This window comes from Rhamphochromis sp. 'chilingali' (assembly GCF_963969265.1).
Source record: "Rhamphochromis sp. 'chilingali' genome assembly, chromosome: 7".
Taxonomy (NCBI): Eukaryota; Metazoa; Chordata; class Actinopteri; order Cichliformes; family Cichlidae; genus Rhamphochromis; species Rhamphochromis sp. 'chilingali'.
In genome coordinates this window covers 27912424-27927841 of record NC_137934.1, presented here as the reverse complement: position 1 = coordinate 27927841, position 15418 = coordinate 27912424, and the positions used below count along the sequence as shown (strand labels likewise).

General features: G+C 39.3%; 1 protein-coding gene across 1 annotated transcript; it reads right to left on the bottom strand.

Moving 5' to 3' along the window:
* Positions 1 to 128: 128 nt before the first annotated feature.
* Positions 129 to 4791, bottom strand: atpaf1 (ATP synthase mitochondrial F1 complex assembly factor 1; the record flags this gene model as incomplete). Its single annotated transcript, XM_080886620.1, has 9 exons — positions 129 to 687; positions 831 to 938; positions 1255 to 1350; positions 1696 to 1743; positions 3010 to 3060; positions 3155 to 3217; positions 3586 to 3648; positions 3848 to 3956; positions 4577 to 4791. 9 exons carry the CDS (start codon positions 4789 to 4791, stop codon positions 505 to 507), a joined length of 936 nt encoding a protein of 311 aa, XP_080742746.1. The 3' UTR covers positions 129 to 504.
* Positions 4792 to 15418: the final 10627 nt, after the last annotated feature.

The following is a 15418-nucleotide window of genomic DNA, read 5'->3' as shown; positions in this document are numbered from 1 at the left end:
ATGGAATGATACCACACTGATCATTAATAAGTGGTCAGTCACAATCCAGGCTGTGAAGACTTTCCTGTTTGCCTCAGTATTGTGTTTAAAGTTTTTCTTCTGGTTAGAACGCTGACTATATAAACAGGTTACAGTTTTGAAGATGATTTATTACTTAATTGGATTCCTATGAACAATGTTCTTCTGCTTACATCACAGTCTGATATGAAAAACAAGACAAAGTGAGAACTATTTATTATAGAAGTGCTCACTTCAACATTATTTTCCCATTGAGGCAAACTGACAACACACAAGATGTGTAGTAAATATTGAGAGAAGCTGTTTGTGCTTCTTTAAGTTCTTTTTTCTGTAATTCACAGCTGCTGCTGGAGACTGCACACACAGAGCAAGAAGCAGCTATATCCCACTGGAGCGTGCTGAGCAAAGAAGCTTGGATATCTTTGCGACTGTACACGGAGACCAACAGTTCCTCAGCAGGCTGTCTGGTGGCAACTTCAGTCCATCTCAGGAACCCGTGGAAGGGTTTGCAGGCCCCAAACCGCTCTGCTCCAGCTCTGCTATGACTGACATGTGCTTGAATTCTGCAGGGTGGTGGTTAAACATCTCCACCAATCGGTAAGTCTCCTGTCTCTGGGTGCCGTAGAAGAGCTGCACCTGGTTAGCCAAACACTGAGCCTGCTGGACGGTCTGTGGAGATGAGGGACAGATGTTGAGGCCTTAAATACACATCAGGTGTGACACACTACATCCGCTGCATCGCTGTATTTGTGAATCTCTCAAGAACATAAAACCTCTGAAGTCTATTCATATAGGCTCGTATGTGGACTTACTATGAACTTGGGATCCATCTCTGCTGTCATGAGCACGATGCCCTTCTCCTCCTTCAGGTCTGGGTAGTGGTATAGGATCAGCTGACTGGGAGCATTCTCACCCAGCGTCTGCACACAGACACCATCAGGTAATTTACCGTGATAAACTCAAAGTGGAATTACGAGAGTTTGGGCAAAGTTGCTGTTACTGTAAATAGCCAAGCATGAACAGATCAACTCATTTCCAAAAAACGTAATTGCTAATTTCAAAAATGTAAAAAAACAAAATAAAGACTCTCTTTCCATCTTTTATGGTTAAAAATACCAAAGGAAAGGTGCCAGAAGGAATGACTCTGTAAAGCCTAGTTTCACAAGCTCCGGAATCCAGAGAGTAATGACCTTTCCCAGAAGCATGTCGAGGTGTTGTAAGTCTGAAGCACTTTACCTGGACGTTGATGAGGGAGGTGAAGTGGAGCTCGTGTCGGGACCACTGACCCACAAAGAACTCGTAACCCTCTTTCTGAGGCAAAGCGTAAAGGAACTGAGATGAAGGAGAAACAGAGAAAAGTCACCGAGGTGACGACTTAGAAAAAGAGGGAAAAAAATTGGGCTGCCTGAAAACAATAACAGCATCATGAAAGTCTTGATGATCAGATGGTTAATGAATAATCACAGGTATGACAATTTAAAGTTTAGTACTTTGCAGCTATTCAGCCAAACTTTGTTGCTGCTTTTGAAATACCCATCAATCACTTTCTGCAGCTTTTTTTTTTCTTATCTTCAGTATTTTTATTCCTTCGCTCCGAACTTTGGTCAGTGTTGCTGTTATTAAAGTGTTCAGAAATAACGTTGGCTTAGCTTCCATAGCTTGCTGCATTGATCTTACCATTGGGCAGGACTGTGATCTGCTGAAAATCATCTCATAGATCTGTGTCTGCAAATACAAGAGAGGAGAGAATATTAGATCATTATGAACAGTGCTTATCACAATTTAATCTGCAACTATAAATATTATCTTAATGGCATCGTTGCAGTGTTAGAGTGTTATTATCAGTCAATACCAAACTGCACAGAAAAGCCCCAAAGAAAAAAAAATCTGCAATTTAAATGTGTAGATGAGTCAAAAACAAACATTCTATGAAAGCAAGCACTTTATTTTTTTCCTGTGTTATTACTGACACCATGTCAAAGGAACTCTCTGCATCACTGCACAGCTTGTCCTTTTGCTTGTACATCATATATGAGTTAGCATTACCTAAATAGCAATGAGACCACAGACTGTATATAAAATATCATCTTGCCCTGTCAGACAGCAGATCATCTTCCTCCATCTCACCAAACATCCTTCATTACATCCATGACTCTTCTCTCTTTTCTTCCTGCTCTGCACACGTCCAAACCATCTCAGCTTTGTTTCCAAACCGGATCTGTGCCTCTTATGCACTTGTTTCCAATCTTGTCCATCCTGGTCACTCCAAGTGAATCTCTGCCTCCTGTCTTTAGTTCGACCATCACAGCTGGTCTCACTCCCATCTTGTAAACCTTCCCTTGCTCATGTCCTTCTGTCACAAATCACCCCTGGCGCTCGTCTCCACCCAGTCCTGCACCACAACTCACATACTTCTCTATCACTGCTGACCACCTCATGCAGTACCATCGAATTTTTTTTTTTTTTTTTTAAGTATTTGTATAAAATATCACATCATAAAAATTAAACCCGATGCTAAATTTACAAAAACCTGCATTCTCTTGCATGGACAGCAGGGGGTGATTCCTCCTACTTGGTTTGGTTGTGAGGAAGAACATGGCCCTCAGCTTTGTCACTCTGTGACCTAAGTAAACACTTTTTTGGTCAGTCTGTGGTCTCAGCTCCTATTTATAAGTTATGCTAAATAAAGCACAAAGTTCATTTTGGAAATTGAGCTCATTATTAGAATCAGAAAGACAGAAAAATTACGCTACGTTCATTGGCCAATTAGTTAATCACAACTGTTTAGCCAATGAGCATGTTGTGTCACTTGATTTCTCTGTCACATTCGGTGTTTAAAAGCACATCTTTCCATCAAAGCTCACTGAACCATCAGATTTACTCTAAAGACTAATAGACAAAAACAAACAATCAGAAAGCCACCAAATATGAATATTATTTTCACATTTAAATCCAAGCAAAAAATAAAGGAGATAAAAACATAAAGCTCACTGGGATGATGGCGCTGACTGTATCCTTGGTAGAATAATACTTCATCCAAAGCTGAGAGAAAAACAGGAAAGGTGAAAACAGTTTCAAAAGGTTTCTGTACAGAGAGTCTGAGGCTGATGTGCACAGGCCAATCCCACACAATCACCTCTGCAATCTCCTCGCCTGTCTTGTCCTTGATCATCTCCAAGTTGAGGATGGAGCCCAAAGTCTAAAGAAAACACATCACAGTCTGAGACAACAGCAAAAGGGGAAAGTGACTTGAGAACCTCACTGTAATCACTTAAGTTGCTAACCAGCTACTGCAGTCACTCACAGCTTGCAAGGAAGATGCTAATGTGCCTGCAGACACTTGTGCGCTACATGCCAAGTGATGTAAAACAGTGGAAAGTGCGATGTAAACCAGAAACAGAGACAATTCACCTTCAAAATAAAAGCTGCAGCTTTTAAAATGCTTTGCTTGTAGCAGTTAGACATAACTCTTAAATTGAAGGCGAACTGTCTCAGTATTCCATTTGTGTCCTATTCAAGATCCACTGCTGCCAACTGAGGCCTAAACCTCTTCTATCTTTAGCTCACCTTATTCTTTGTAAAACCTCCTGATGTTGCGTCACCAGCTGCCATCTTGTCCCTTTTTTCCAGCTGCAAAGATTTCCACAGCAAAAAGGAAATTCACTGACTACAACCAGACCATCCTAATGCAAACCAGTTACACACATCTGAATAAAATTGTCTACGCAACAACACAATTGTTAACAAGTGGTTGTTAGAAACGAAACAGTTTCTAACTAGTCCATTGTCTCATCATGTTGTTCAGTTGTGAGCCCCGCTGATACTCCACCTCCTGCTCCATAAATCGGACAAACTCTGCCTGCTTCGAGTGTCCCAGCACTTCCTTATTGGCTTCATGCCTTTTCTCCAGTCGGGTCTTGTACTCCTGCGGTTTGGCACTACAGAGGATTCAGACAAAGTCAGTGTAAAAACAAATTAACTAACTAGCTATCTGTGTTTAATATCACTATTCTATCATGACTGTAACTGTACACATCATTATCATCTGATCACAGTTATTATTATCTTCAGGAACTTTTGATGAAAACATTAAAACAACCAATAAGTCAACGGTAACAGTGGAGAGTGTTTGTAGTTATACTATAATCCATTTTCGTGGCTTTATAATGATAACATAATGAAACAAGTAAACTGTTAAAAGCAGAAATTCATTCACTATCTTCCACTGGGTACTATTCCAACAACTCTCAAAGTAAACAAATGATAAAAGATTCACATTACATTTATGAAATGAATTCAATGGATATTTTTAATATTTATATATATTTCATATATACTACATGCTGGATTTCTCCTGCATTTTCACACGCCGACCCATTATAGTTTAACAATAGATATTCATATTAAAAACCTATCAATAAATAATATTAGACAACTTCACTGTGGGTGAAATCTTTGAAGAGATACTCCGTATACCTCAGCGTTAATGTGAAACTGTAAACGACGGGAAACCTATCGTTTGTAAGGGGGTTGTGGTGGTGTGTGGCTGGTGGCTGACCTGCGCAGTTTCTGGATCTTGTCCTGGTACTTGCTGTAGTACGGATTCTCCTCTAGCTCGGACTCCTTCCGCACCGAGAAGGCTCGGAACTGGACCGGGACCAGCCCGGGGATCAGCGTCCTGATGCCAGTGGCCCTGACCGCTAACATCCCCCGGTACAAACATGACATTTGCACCATTGCGGCCGCCATCTTTCCATCGTTCCCGTCCCACATCTATAATACTCCGGCGGAGAGAACGGTTTACATATTGGTTCCGCTAAAAAAACAAAACAAAAAAACAACAAACAGTTATCGCAAATAAAGTATCGACTTGTTTTAACATGTTTGTACTTGGACTACCCATTTACACCACAATAACAAAGTCATGTTTTTTAGTAGCAAAATATGACTTTTTACACAGAGAGAGGGAGAGAGAGAAAATTACAACTTCGTGTTCATAAAATGTGTAAATAAAGTAAAACTAAGTAAAATTAAATGAAAAATTAATAGTTCACAACACGTAATCCTTTAAAATTCATCTTCAAATATATATAGGTATAACAATTGGGAAGATAAGATAAGATGAAGGCAATCCATGCGGGTTTGTGTACATTTTTACAATGCTTGTATCTCTAGGCAGATGATCTCAGAGATAAGTGGACGCCTGCAATTTCCATCCTTATGTTACAGCCATTCCCTTAAAAGCTGGAGGATTATTCTCGTTATGTATCTCCAAATGTATCAAACAGCAGTGGTGAAAGATGAACTGCTTTAAGTCTGATACCTGTTCTGACACACTGTAACCTGTAGAGGTCACTGTTTACTTTCAATAAAAACTTCAGTGTTTTCACTATACATCAAAGCAGCCTTTGTTATATTAATGCCCTCACTTACTGAAGACTATCAGCTATATAATAAACTGCTCCAACTCCGAAGAGTCACTTACAGCTCTGACTTTGTGTGTGTGTGTGTGTGTGTGTGTGTGTATTATGCTGGCTGTAAATTTAATGAGATGTGTGTTTCCATGGTGACTGTCTGAGTGCTCCTGTGTTTACTTTCCACAGCCAATCATTTTTCAATCACTAATCAATAAACAAAGCAGTTGGGAGCAGTTCACAGCAGATGATTATGGCATGCGTGGTTGTGAGGTTATGTGTTCATGTGTAGCAGATGCTGCATAACATATATAAGAGACAACACTATTAAGGAGGTTAGCTCATTTAAATAAGAGATGATGAATTCTGAAGATTTTTTTGTCTGCAGGAAAAGTTTTTATTGATTGATCCAAGATAATGTTGCTGAACGTCTTTAGGGGAAACTGTATGTATACAGTTTATGCACGCAGCACATGTGTTTAGCGCTGCTAGAAGTGAACTTGGTATGTGTTGTTGGTGTGTTGTGATTTTACAGAAAGGCAAGAAGCAGAGGTAACGATCACCACCTCCTTTAAAAGAAGAAAAATGCATGTTTGCTACTGTTTAAATACCTTATTAAAACACAATATTTAATGACTTTGCGCTATCTCTCAATATTTTATGCACTCTGCATAGACTCCTTCACCTGAAGAATTGTAAAATATTCTTATTTCTATAGTTGTTATTAAAATCTTCACTATTATTATTTCATTAGTCAATGAAGAGTGTTGGTGGATTTAATTTTTTTCCTTTAGTAAAAGTAGCGTTGCAAGTCTATGTAAAGTCCTCAGCATGTACCCCAGCACATGTAACTTAAAGCATTAAAGGTAAAAGTACTTATTCTGCAGAAAAATGTTTCCCATTAGTCTTACACGGGTTAATATTACTGTTGCAAATGTGTAAGGATGGTCTTATTTTAAATGTTTTATATAATTTGTTTTATCTACAGTATGAATTCAATTCTATAAAATGTTATTTTTGTGGTATGGGTGACCTGTATTATGTATAAAAGTGGTGAATTAATGAATTCAGATAAACAAACCTACAAATTGATTATTAAAACATATCAATAACATTTTAAATCTACAGAATGACACATTAACTGTCAATATCTGCAGTGGGATTAAAAATATTAAAGAAAACTGATGGTGGTGTATTTGCAAAACAACTGTGCTAAACGTAATAAAATTCCTCTCTACATTTCGGGCAAGGTCATTACAGAAAACGTATTTATTTAGATGATTAATCACAGAATAAGTTTGCTTGGTTACTTTTTAGCTGCTCTGTTTTCACACACATGCAATGTGCAGTCTCTCACATGCAAACTGTAGCTGATCTCAGAACAGTGAAAGCAGAATCAGGACAAGCTGCTCTTTTGCTAAACCGACAAGAGGTTTATCCACAAGAGCACGCACAAGCAACCAGAAAATGCTGCTGGCCTCTAATGAAAACGACATAGTCAAGCAGAGTCAAGCTAGCTTCTAACTGCAGCCATTAGTTACTAGAAGGAAGTCTGCAAAGAGGCAACGTGAGATGTTTTATGTGACAGAACATTGTTTGAGATGTAAAATTGAGATTGATGAGATCTCTTTCAATAAAAAGGTTTTTTTATTTTTTACTTTTTTTATTTTTTTTTACTGAGCAAGCACTGTTGTATATGAAAACTGCAATCTAGATGGCATCAAACTGTCAGGAACACACATAAAAAACCCATCTAAAATTGCATATTGAGTTATACATGGAATATTTTCACCTCGTTAACAAGCAGCCTGCAAGTCTTTAGTGTTCTCTGCTGTGCTTTTATTCAAAGACTTAACAATAAAAGGGTTTTAAAGTAAGAACAAATCTTGGAGAAAAGGCCGTTTTTGGCAGTGTTGACTTAATTTTTTAGGTCTGTGAATAAATACAGTCACTCACTGTGCTGTCATGCACAGAGAGTGGCACTTCCTCCTTTCTCACTGACCTACTGCTCTCCTCCGCCTCCTCGTCTCTTGGTCTCTCTTGCTCTCTTTGTTATGGGGGTCCTGCATGGAAGATGTATATTTTATGTGCAGCTCTGGAGGCTTTTACCATTAATTATAGAGAAACACTAAGCTCTCCATTTGCCGGACAGATGTTATTTTTTACTTAAGGAGAGAAAGGGGACTGTTCCATAATTCAGAGGTAATCCCGCTCACCAGAGAACAAATAAATAAATGAATAAATAAAGAAAGAAAAAGCAAAAACCACAAACATTTGGTACTCTGCTCCTGCGTGCTCAACACAGCAGCATGCACAGATTTCCTCCACGGTGTTCCACCTTTAAGTGCCTTCTGCGTAATAAATATGGAACAGCTGCTCCATCATTTCATTTTTTATTCAACCTCGAAGTATTTCTGAAAATCACAAACACACACACACACACATTGTTGCAACATTTTTGAGCTTCAGAACAACGGTTGGATAAAGATGCCAAAGTGGAATTATTTGTTTCAAATCCAGACAATAATATAAATAATAATAAAGCAAAAACAAACAAACAAAAACACTCAGTCAGATATGGCACTATCTGTTGTTTGATATAGCAACAGACATATAAGACAAGTTTCTGCTGTCAGAACCTGTGACACTACCACAGGTACACTGAGAAACAGAGATTATAGGCAAACGTGATAATTCAGTCTTATTTACTCGCAACAGGAACAAAACAGATGTGTAGGTCTACAGTTTGCAAAAATATACCTTTTAAATAATGGTCATTTTTTAATACCACAAAGATTTGTGAAGCGTTGGGATTTCGGCTGGTCGAACGAACATGCGACATGCGGTGTTGGACTTTTTGCTTCAGTATTTCCATCAATAGTAATTTATTTTGTCCCATTTTGTATATATGAACCTATTAACAGGCTAATTGAAAAATGCAAATGACATGATTGATGTAAGTGTTTTAAAGAACCTTATTTCCAGCAGCTCACGAGGGGGCTCAGTCATTATAAAACTAATTATTAATAAAATGCAGCTCTGTGATAGCTACATCATTAAATCAAAAGCACAATAACTGAGTTTTTCTTTTTTTAATAATACAGACTGTTTCCTCATTACAATAAAACAATATATGAGAAACAAGAGTACATTTGAATGTTTTTTAAATGCATCAACAAAATAAAAGTAAGCCAAAAAAATAAATAAATAAATAAAAATAAATAAATAACAGAAGTCAAATGTACTTTTTTTAAAAAAGTGGATCTTAAAAAAAACTACATATAACAAGAAATAGTTAAAGGGGGCATTGCTTCATCAGCTGCTAGACTTGTTGCTGGGTGTCACGTTCATTTGAGCAGTTTTGCAAATATGGCACCTCATTGAGACTGAGCCTTTGCTGGATATGTGAGATCAAGAGTCTGAGACAATGTGTCCAAAGTGATCATGGGCTGGATTCACACGCTGAAGTGAGCTCACAGGCAGAATCTTGGAGTCCATGATACATGACACTGATTATTTTCCCCAATACCCTGGAATGAGCCACTACTCTGAGGCATGAAATGTGAGTCAGAAAATAAATAAATATCACCACTGCAGAAACTAAATAATAGTGTTTTTATATGATACATTTATATCATGGGTTTTTAGGCAAAAATACATCAAAAACATCTCACGTGGGGTTTTCTGGTAGTTTTGTGTAAAACGTGATGAGATGGGGTCTCCTCATTATACGAAGAGCAGTTCAGCAGACTCAGGGTTAAACAGTAGAAGAATCATTTACTGTGGGAACTTATGCATCTTTGCAGGTCATATTATCACCCCACCTCTGAGGCTGCGCTCGACCACTGGGAGCATTTTTATATATCAGAAAATATTCTGCTCATCCCCTCATTCACATAAGATACTTTCTAATCCTATCATCTCTGTCATCTGATGAGACAGGTGACAAAGATGGTTTTGCCAGGGACACCAACAGGATGTCACAGAGCAGAATGCCTAAGCTCGACCTCTTGAGAGTTGTCCAATAGAAAGCTTTTCCAGCTTTCTGCCAACTCAGTGTCAGTAATGCATAAACAAGCATGCACTCCTGTAAATAACAAATTGGTAAACAAATCTTAAAATGCTTGACTTGTGAGGCTTTCATTCTGAGAATTTTATTTCAGGCTACTCTAATGCATATTGAATTGTGTTGAAGAAGTTGCCTGATAAACACTCCTCTGTGTCAGGGGCTGATGAGATGGAGATATTATACAAATTTGGGATCAATTTGGGATTCATCAAACCGTTTAATCCCGGATTAAATCACAGGCATGAAGTACAGCTCCTGCTTTTAGCTTTTTTTACTCAGATGCTAATCCAGGCTTAAAAATGTTGCCCGTGAAACCTGAAGTATCATTGTTTGATTTAATGATGCAGAAATATTAAGGAATCATCTGAAAAAAATCTACATATACTGAACATGTGATTTTGTTATTCACTGAGACTTTCTTTATGTAAGGAAGTGTGACTTTAATTTATGGGCATCAAAAAAGACAAGCAAATAAATAAACAAAGAAAGACTGGAAAGGTCAGCAAAAAGGATGATTATTTTTTCCCCATATATTATTAAAAATGATCCAGCTGCACGTTATATTTGTGATATTTTCACGTGCACTCTTGGCGGTCGGGCTGAGTGCACAACGTGTGCGATGAGGTTTCATTTCAAACCTTAGGGTTTTCAGGGTCTTGGGACTACTCACTTACCCTCCCTCTGGAAAGCTGAAATCGCACCCCTGGGCCGGGAGATGACCCTTATCCACACCTCCTGCACACACACACACACACGCACGGTTAAGCACTCACTCACACACACTCTGTGTGTGAGTGAGAGGATGAAAAAAAGGGTCGCACTTGGCAGAGGAATCCCATGGTTTTAGAGCGGGATCCCATTAAAAGTGCATGAGTGTGTCTGTCTAGGAATCAAGACACCCGCTCTGCTGCTGCTGCTCAGCCGATAGCTCTGTACCTGTGTATGTGTGTGTGTGAGTGTGTGTGTGTTATTTATTCATGTACGTGGTTATTAGAACATCTTGTAGCAGGCATCACTCAGTCGTACCGGTTGTATCTAGAATGAAGCAAAGGAGAGTAGGTAGCTGTTTTATCTCTGGGTCTCAGGTCTTCATAAGATCATTAACTCGACCTCCGACCTCTTCAAGCACAGTCTGCACAACTTCAAGTCAGGTTCCAGGACAGGAAACAATATACTCACGCTTGGAGGTGAGGAGCTTAGTGCATGAGTTTCATGTCGCGTTTCTGTCGCACTGACTGGTTTTCGCTGTCAGACTGTAGCTTTGTTGACCTCGAAACCTGAAATGCAACATTTTGTAATTTTGTGAAATGTGTAACAGAAACAGAGACATGGGAGGAACATTTAAAGAACAAGAGATCTGAAAAAGAGATTTCCCACCAAGATTCTAACAGAACATTTTGTCAGGTTTAGTTCGGTTTCTTGTTCCTACCTGTAATGCTGTCGTCCTTCACTTACCTAACCAAGGCTGGATACACACTGTCCATTTATTTGGTTCTGAAAGTGAGTTTAAACATGACGTCATATAAGTAATTATATTCACTGACATGACATTTGATACAATGATGATCCAGTAAAGTGAACATAAGAAATAATATGTGCACAAAATTATGAAAACATGCATAATTATGTGTATAAATGAAGATAAAAAAAATTGAATTATTTCAGCACAGATTAAGTCAGAAGCTCTCCTTTTTCAAGAACGATGCAAATATTACTTTTTGTGCACGTGGACATGTTGAACTTATATTACCTTCATTCACATCAGCCATAAAATGCAGATAAGTTTGTTTTCTCTTCCCGCTCCCCCTGATTTCCAGCTCTCCTTTGCGGCAGTTTTGCAGCCCTTGCGATTAAAACACACACACACACACACACACACACACACACACACACACACACACACACACACACACACACACACACACACACACACACACACGCGCGTGAACAGCAAAAGTCACGCTCACAGTCCGGCTTTGTTTGTCTCCTCTAGACGTTCAGTCTGTCTTCTCTCGCACCTTCGCGCTCGCTCTGAGCACAGCGCTGCGCTGATGCTCGTAGGAGCGCCGAGCAGAAGCTGCTGCAGGCTGCTGCGCTCCCAGCCAGCAGGCGGCGCTGCTCGCACGTTAAACAGGAGCAGCTGCGAGCCCACAGAAGAGGCCGAAGAACAGCAGCCGAGACTGGAGAGGTCAGAGTGAATGAGAAACGGACGAAGCCCAGTTTAAATTTACACCTCTATTATTATTATTATTATTATTATTATTATTATTATTATTATTATTATTATTATTATTGTAGGCCAGTGACTGGAGAAACTGCTGAGCTTCTATTAAACCCCCCCCCAAAAAAACAGTTTCACTTATTCCCCTTGTTTCAGCCCTCAGTCTTTCCTTTCCTTTTACTTCTACCCCTTTCATCTCTTTTTTCCTCCGTTCATCTGTTCTTTTGTTTTTCTTGTTTCTTTCTCTCCTTGATTTTTTACGTCCTCGCCCTTCATCCCGTTTCTATTTCCTCCTCTTGTCCCCTCTTTTTCCTTTCATTTTCTTCTTTTTAGATTTTCTTTTTATTAAAATCTAATTCTACCCAATTTATTTTACTCTTTCTTCTTGACTTATTTCTTCAGTTTGTTCTCTTGCCTTATTAAAAATATCTGCTTTCCTTTTCTCTCATTTTCTTAAATATCTTTCTTTTCCTCCTCTCCTCTCCTCTCCTCTCCTCGTTCTGGCCGAGCTCCAAGGACGGATGGAGGGGGAGCATGTGGAGTACGCTTAGTGGCGCTGACAGCTGTCACGTTGGCTGGTGCTACTGCAGATGGGCTAACCTGAAATGAGCAGGGACAGGCCTGTAGCGGAGTGCGTCACTGACCGCCTCCTTCATCCTCCTCCTCCACGTCCTCCTCCTCCTCCTTCACAGGGAGAAGGTAGCAGCAGAGTATGTGGTGAGGGCTGAGGTGCAGGGTGCTGTGGCAGGTTGGGAGAGATAAGGCAGAGGATATAAGAGGGGTCAGTGGGGTCAAGGTGTGGTTAGCACTGACAGCAGGGCTATGAAAGTGATCCAACACAGAGCCTAAAACAAGCCTGGGTGAGAAGGAGGAAAAGAGAAAGTAAAAGCAGGAGGCAGGAGCAGTGGTGGAAGAGGACAGAGGAAGATGGAAGACGGAAAGTGATAGACTGTCGTTCTTAATGTGTGTAAATAATAATAATAATAATAATAATAATAATAATAATAATAGTGTGCTGAAATATCATAATAGCATAAATATCATTGAATGTGACAAAATGACCTGTTCCTAACTAATATATAACTAATTTAAAACATTAATAAATTGCATATTGCCTGCAGATGACGACCTTTAAAACGACTAATTAATGCTCAATAAAGAACATCCTATTAAAAGTGATTGTGAGCAGATAGATTTTGAGGCAGAAATCTTTCATATCTAAGATTATTAAAGGTGCATTGTAAAAGTTTTCCACCATTAGCTGTTCTGTAGATCAATGTGAGCACACTAAATAACCGTGATTGATCTGATTAAGAAACCAAGGGATCCTGCTGTCATTGCCCCGGGTCATTTGTCCCAGTACTTCGTGATGCTTAGTGTCTTGTGTCTTGCTTTTAGTTTTCCTTTTGTTGTCTCATCCTCTGTAGTTTAGCTCAGCTGTGTCTTGTTTTTGCATCTGTCTGTAGTGCTGCCCTTCCATTAGTCCCTCACAGAGCTTTATGTTTCAGAAGTTTATAGTTTTCACTTTCCCCTTTTGCCCTTTAAGTTCTGCAAACAGTCAATAAACAGGTCGCTTTTAGTTCAGTCCACTCTGTCTCCACACGACCGCATTTGTATCCTCCACTAGCAAGGAAGAAGACGATACAGACTGCAGTGATTACCTTATTCCTAAATCTGACTTTGGAAATGTTTTGTGAGGAAGGAAATGCAGTGTACACTGCATACCAAGGATAAATAAATCAATTTTGTTACCTTTAATTGTTTTGTGACCTTTGAGACACCAGGAGAGAGAAACTTTGAGGAAAGAGAAATGGTGGAGGAATGACAAAGTGACAGTTTCTGATTCTGAGGACTCCTGCTCATGAACAGCCAGTGCCAGACTTTGTCTTTTCCTCCTGTATCTCCGTAAATGTCTGATGTGTGTGTGTCTGTGTGCGTGTCCCACTCTGTGCATATCCACAGTGCGTGCTGATTCAGCTCGTTATCTGATGGAACCGTAGACAGAATGAGTTTAAATCTCACCATTGCCGCAAGCTCTCAAAGTGCCTCATCTACTTTTTGCTCTCTCTCTCTGCACACATCAGACTTCACAGGTGCACACTTACTGTGAAGCAAGACTACACCACATATCACAAAAATATGAAGCAAAATGTTGTTTTATTAAAAGCTTTGTGTGGCTTTAAACTACTTTTAGAAGCAGCTCAGACTTAGAGTGAGAGAAGCTGGTGAAACTGAGGACTAACGTCTTGTTTCAATACCACAGGTGTCAATATGCAGATATCACCCTCTGATTTCAGACTTTCAGTAATATAGCCTTTCGTCTGCTCCTATTCACACGTTATTAAGGGTTATTGATAATTTCAGGCAATTTGGAGCTTTATGTTCAGCGTCTGGACCACGCTAAGGCTGCATGCAGTTTTATAGGCCAAAGAAAACTGGTTAATCTTAGATGGGACATGCACCAACTGTTGAAAAAAGTCACAGTCCCCGAACTACCGTTTTAACTATGGCCTATAGTTGGGTTCAAAATTAAGCAGGCTTTAGAGGCTGTCAGTGCGCCCCAGGGCAGCTGTGGCTACAATGTAGCTTGCTATCGTGTGTGTGAATGGGTGAATGACTGAATGTAGTGTAAAGCGCTTTGGGGTCCTATGGACTAGAAAAGCGCTATACAAATGCAGGCCATTTACCATTTAAATAATTAAAATCTAAAATAAAAAGGAATAATTTTACTTTGGGACACTGTATTTTTTTTTTTGAGACAATGAGAAAAATCTGGTTGTTTAGTCCAAGGGTGTCAAGCTCAGCTAGTTTGATTCCCAAGTGGGCAAGACAAGCAAAACTATTGCATGATGCCTTATACAAAAATTGTTTTTTCTTTTAGTTTAAAAATGTGCAGTGAAATTTCAGCAGAATGATTTTTTTTCTCCGCCAGTCTACTGTCATTACTGTATGGTTGGAAATCAAAATAAAAGCTGGCAAAGCTCTTTGGCTCAACCGTCTTGCTTCAGCGTGGTATGACAGGCTGTGGACAATGTCTTTGTCAGTAGGAATGCTGGAACACTTTCACACCTCACACTCAGGTGAAATAACCAATTTGGACAGCCCCTCTCATAACACATCTATTCTTAACAATCTCCAACACAATGCTTCCTTGGTGCAAAACACAGTAACAGATTCAAAAACTGCGCCTGATTTCACCTCAGTTTTCACACACTGCAAAGGCATACGGCGGACTGGTTTCGAACCTTTACCGACCAGGTTATGGCACATCGCTCGCATGATTGACAGCTTTGGCTTAGTTGGAATATTTGGTGACAAAGTAAAAAGTATTGTAAAAAAAAGTGCAAAATATCCGCATGCTCTAACATGAAAATAATTTAATCAACAAACCTTTATTAGTATCATTTATAAATGATATAAATGATGATCATATAAAAGCAACTACAGCTTAAAAAATAAGGATGGCACTGCATGTAAAAGGAACTTGGTATTTAACACATCCACAGTAAAGGTTTAGGGCAATCACTCTCAAATACGGATAATCCTGAAGTAAAAACTGACAAATTTTTCATCCAACCCCTCTGGGTAATTTGAGCTCATGGTCTGTTAAATCTACACTGGTGTAATAGTCAGGATAATCTGTCTGTAATAGGTGGATTACAGTAGGTTAGGGAGTTTGGACTCTTTGGGAGAGCA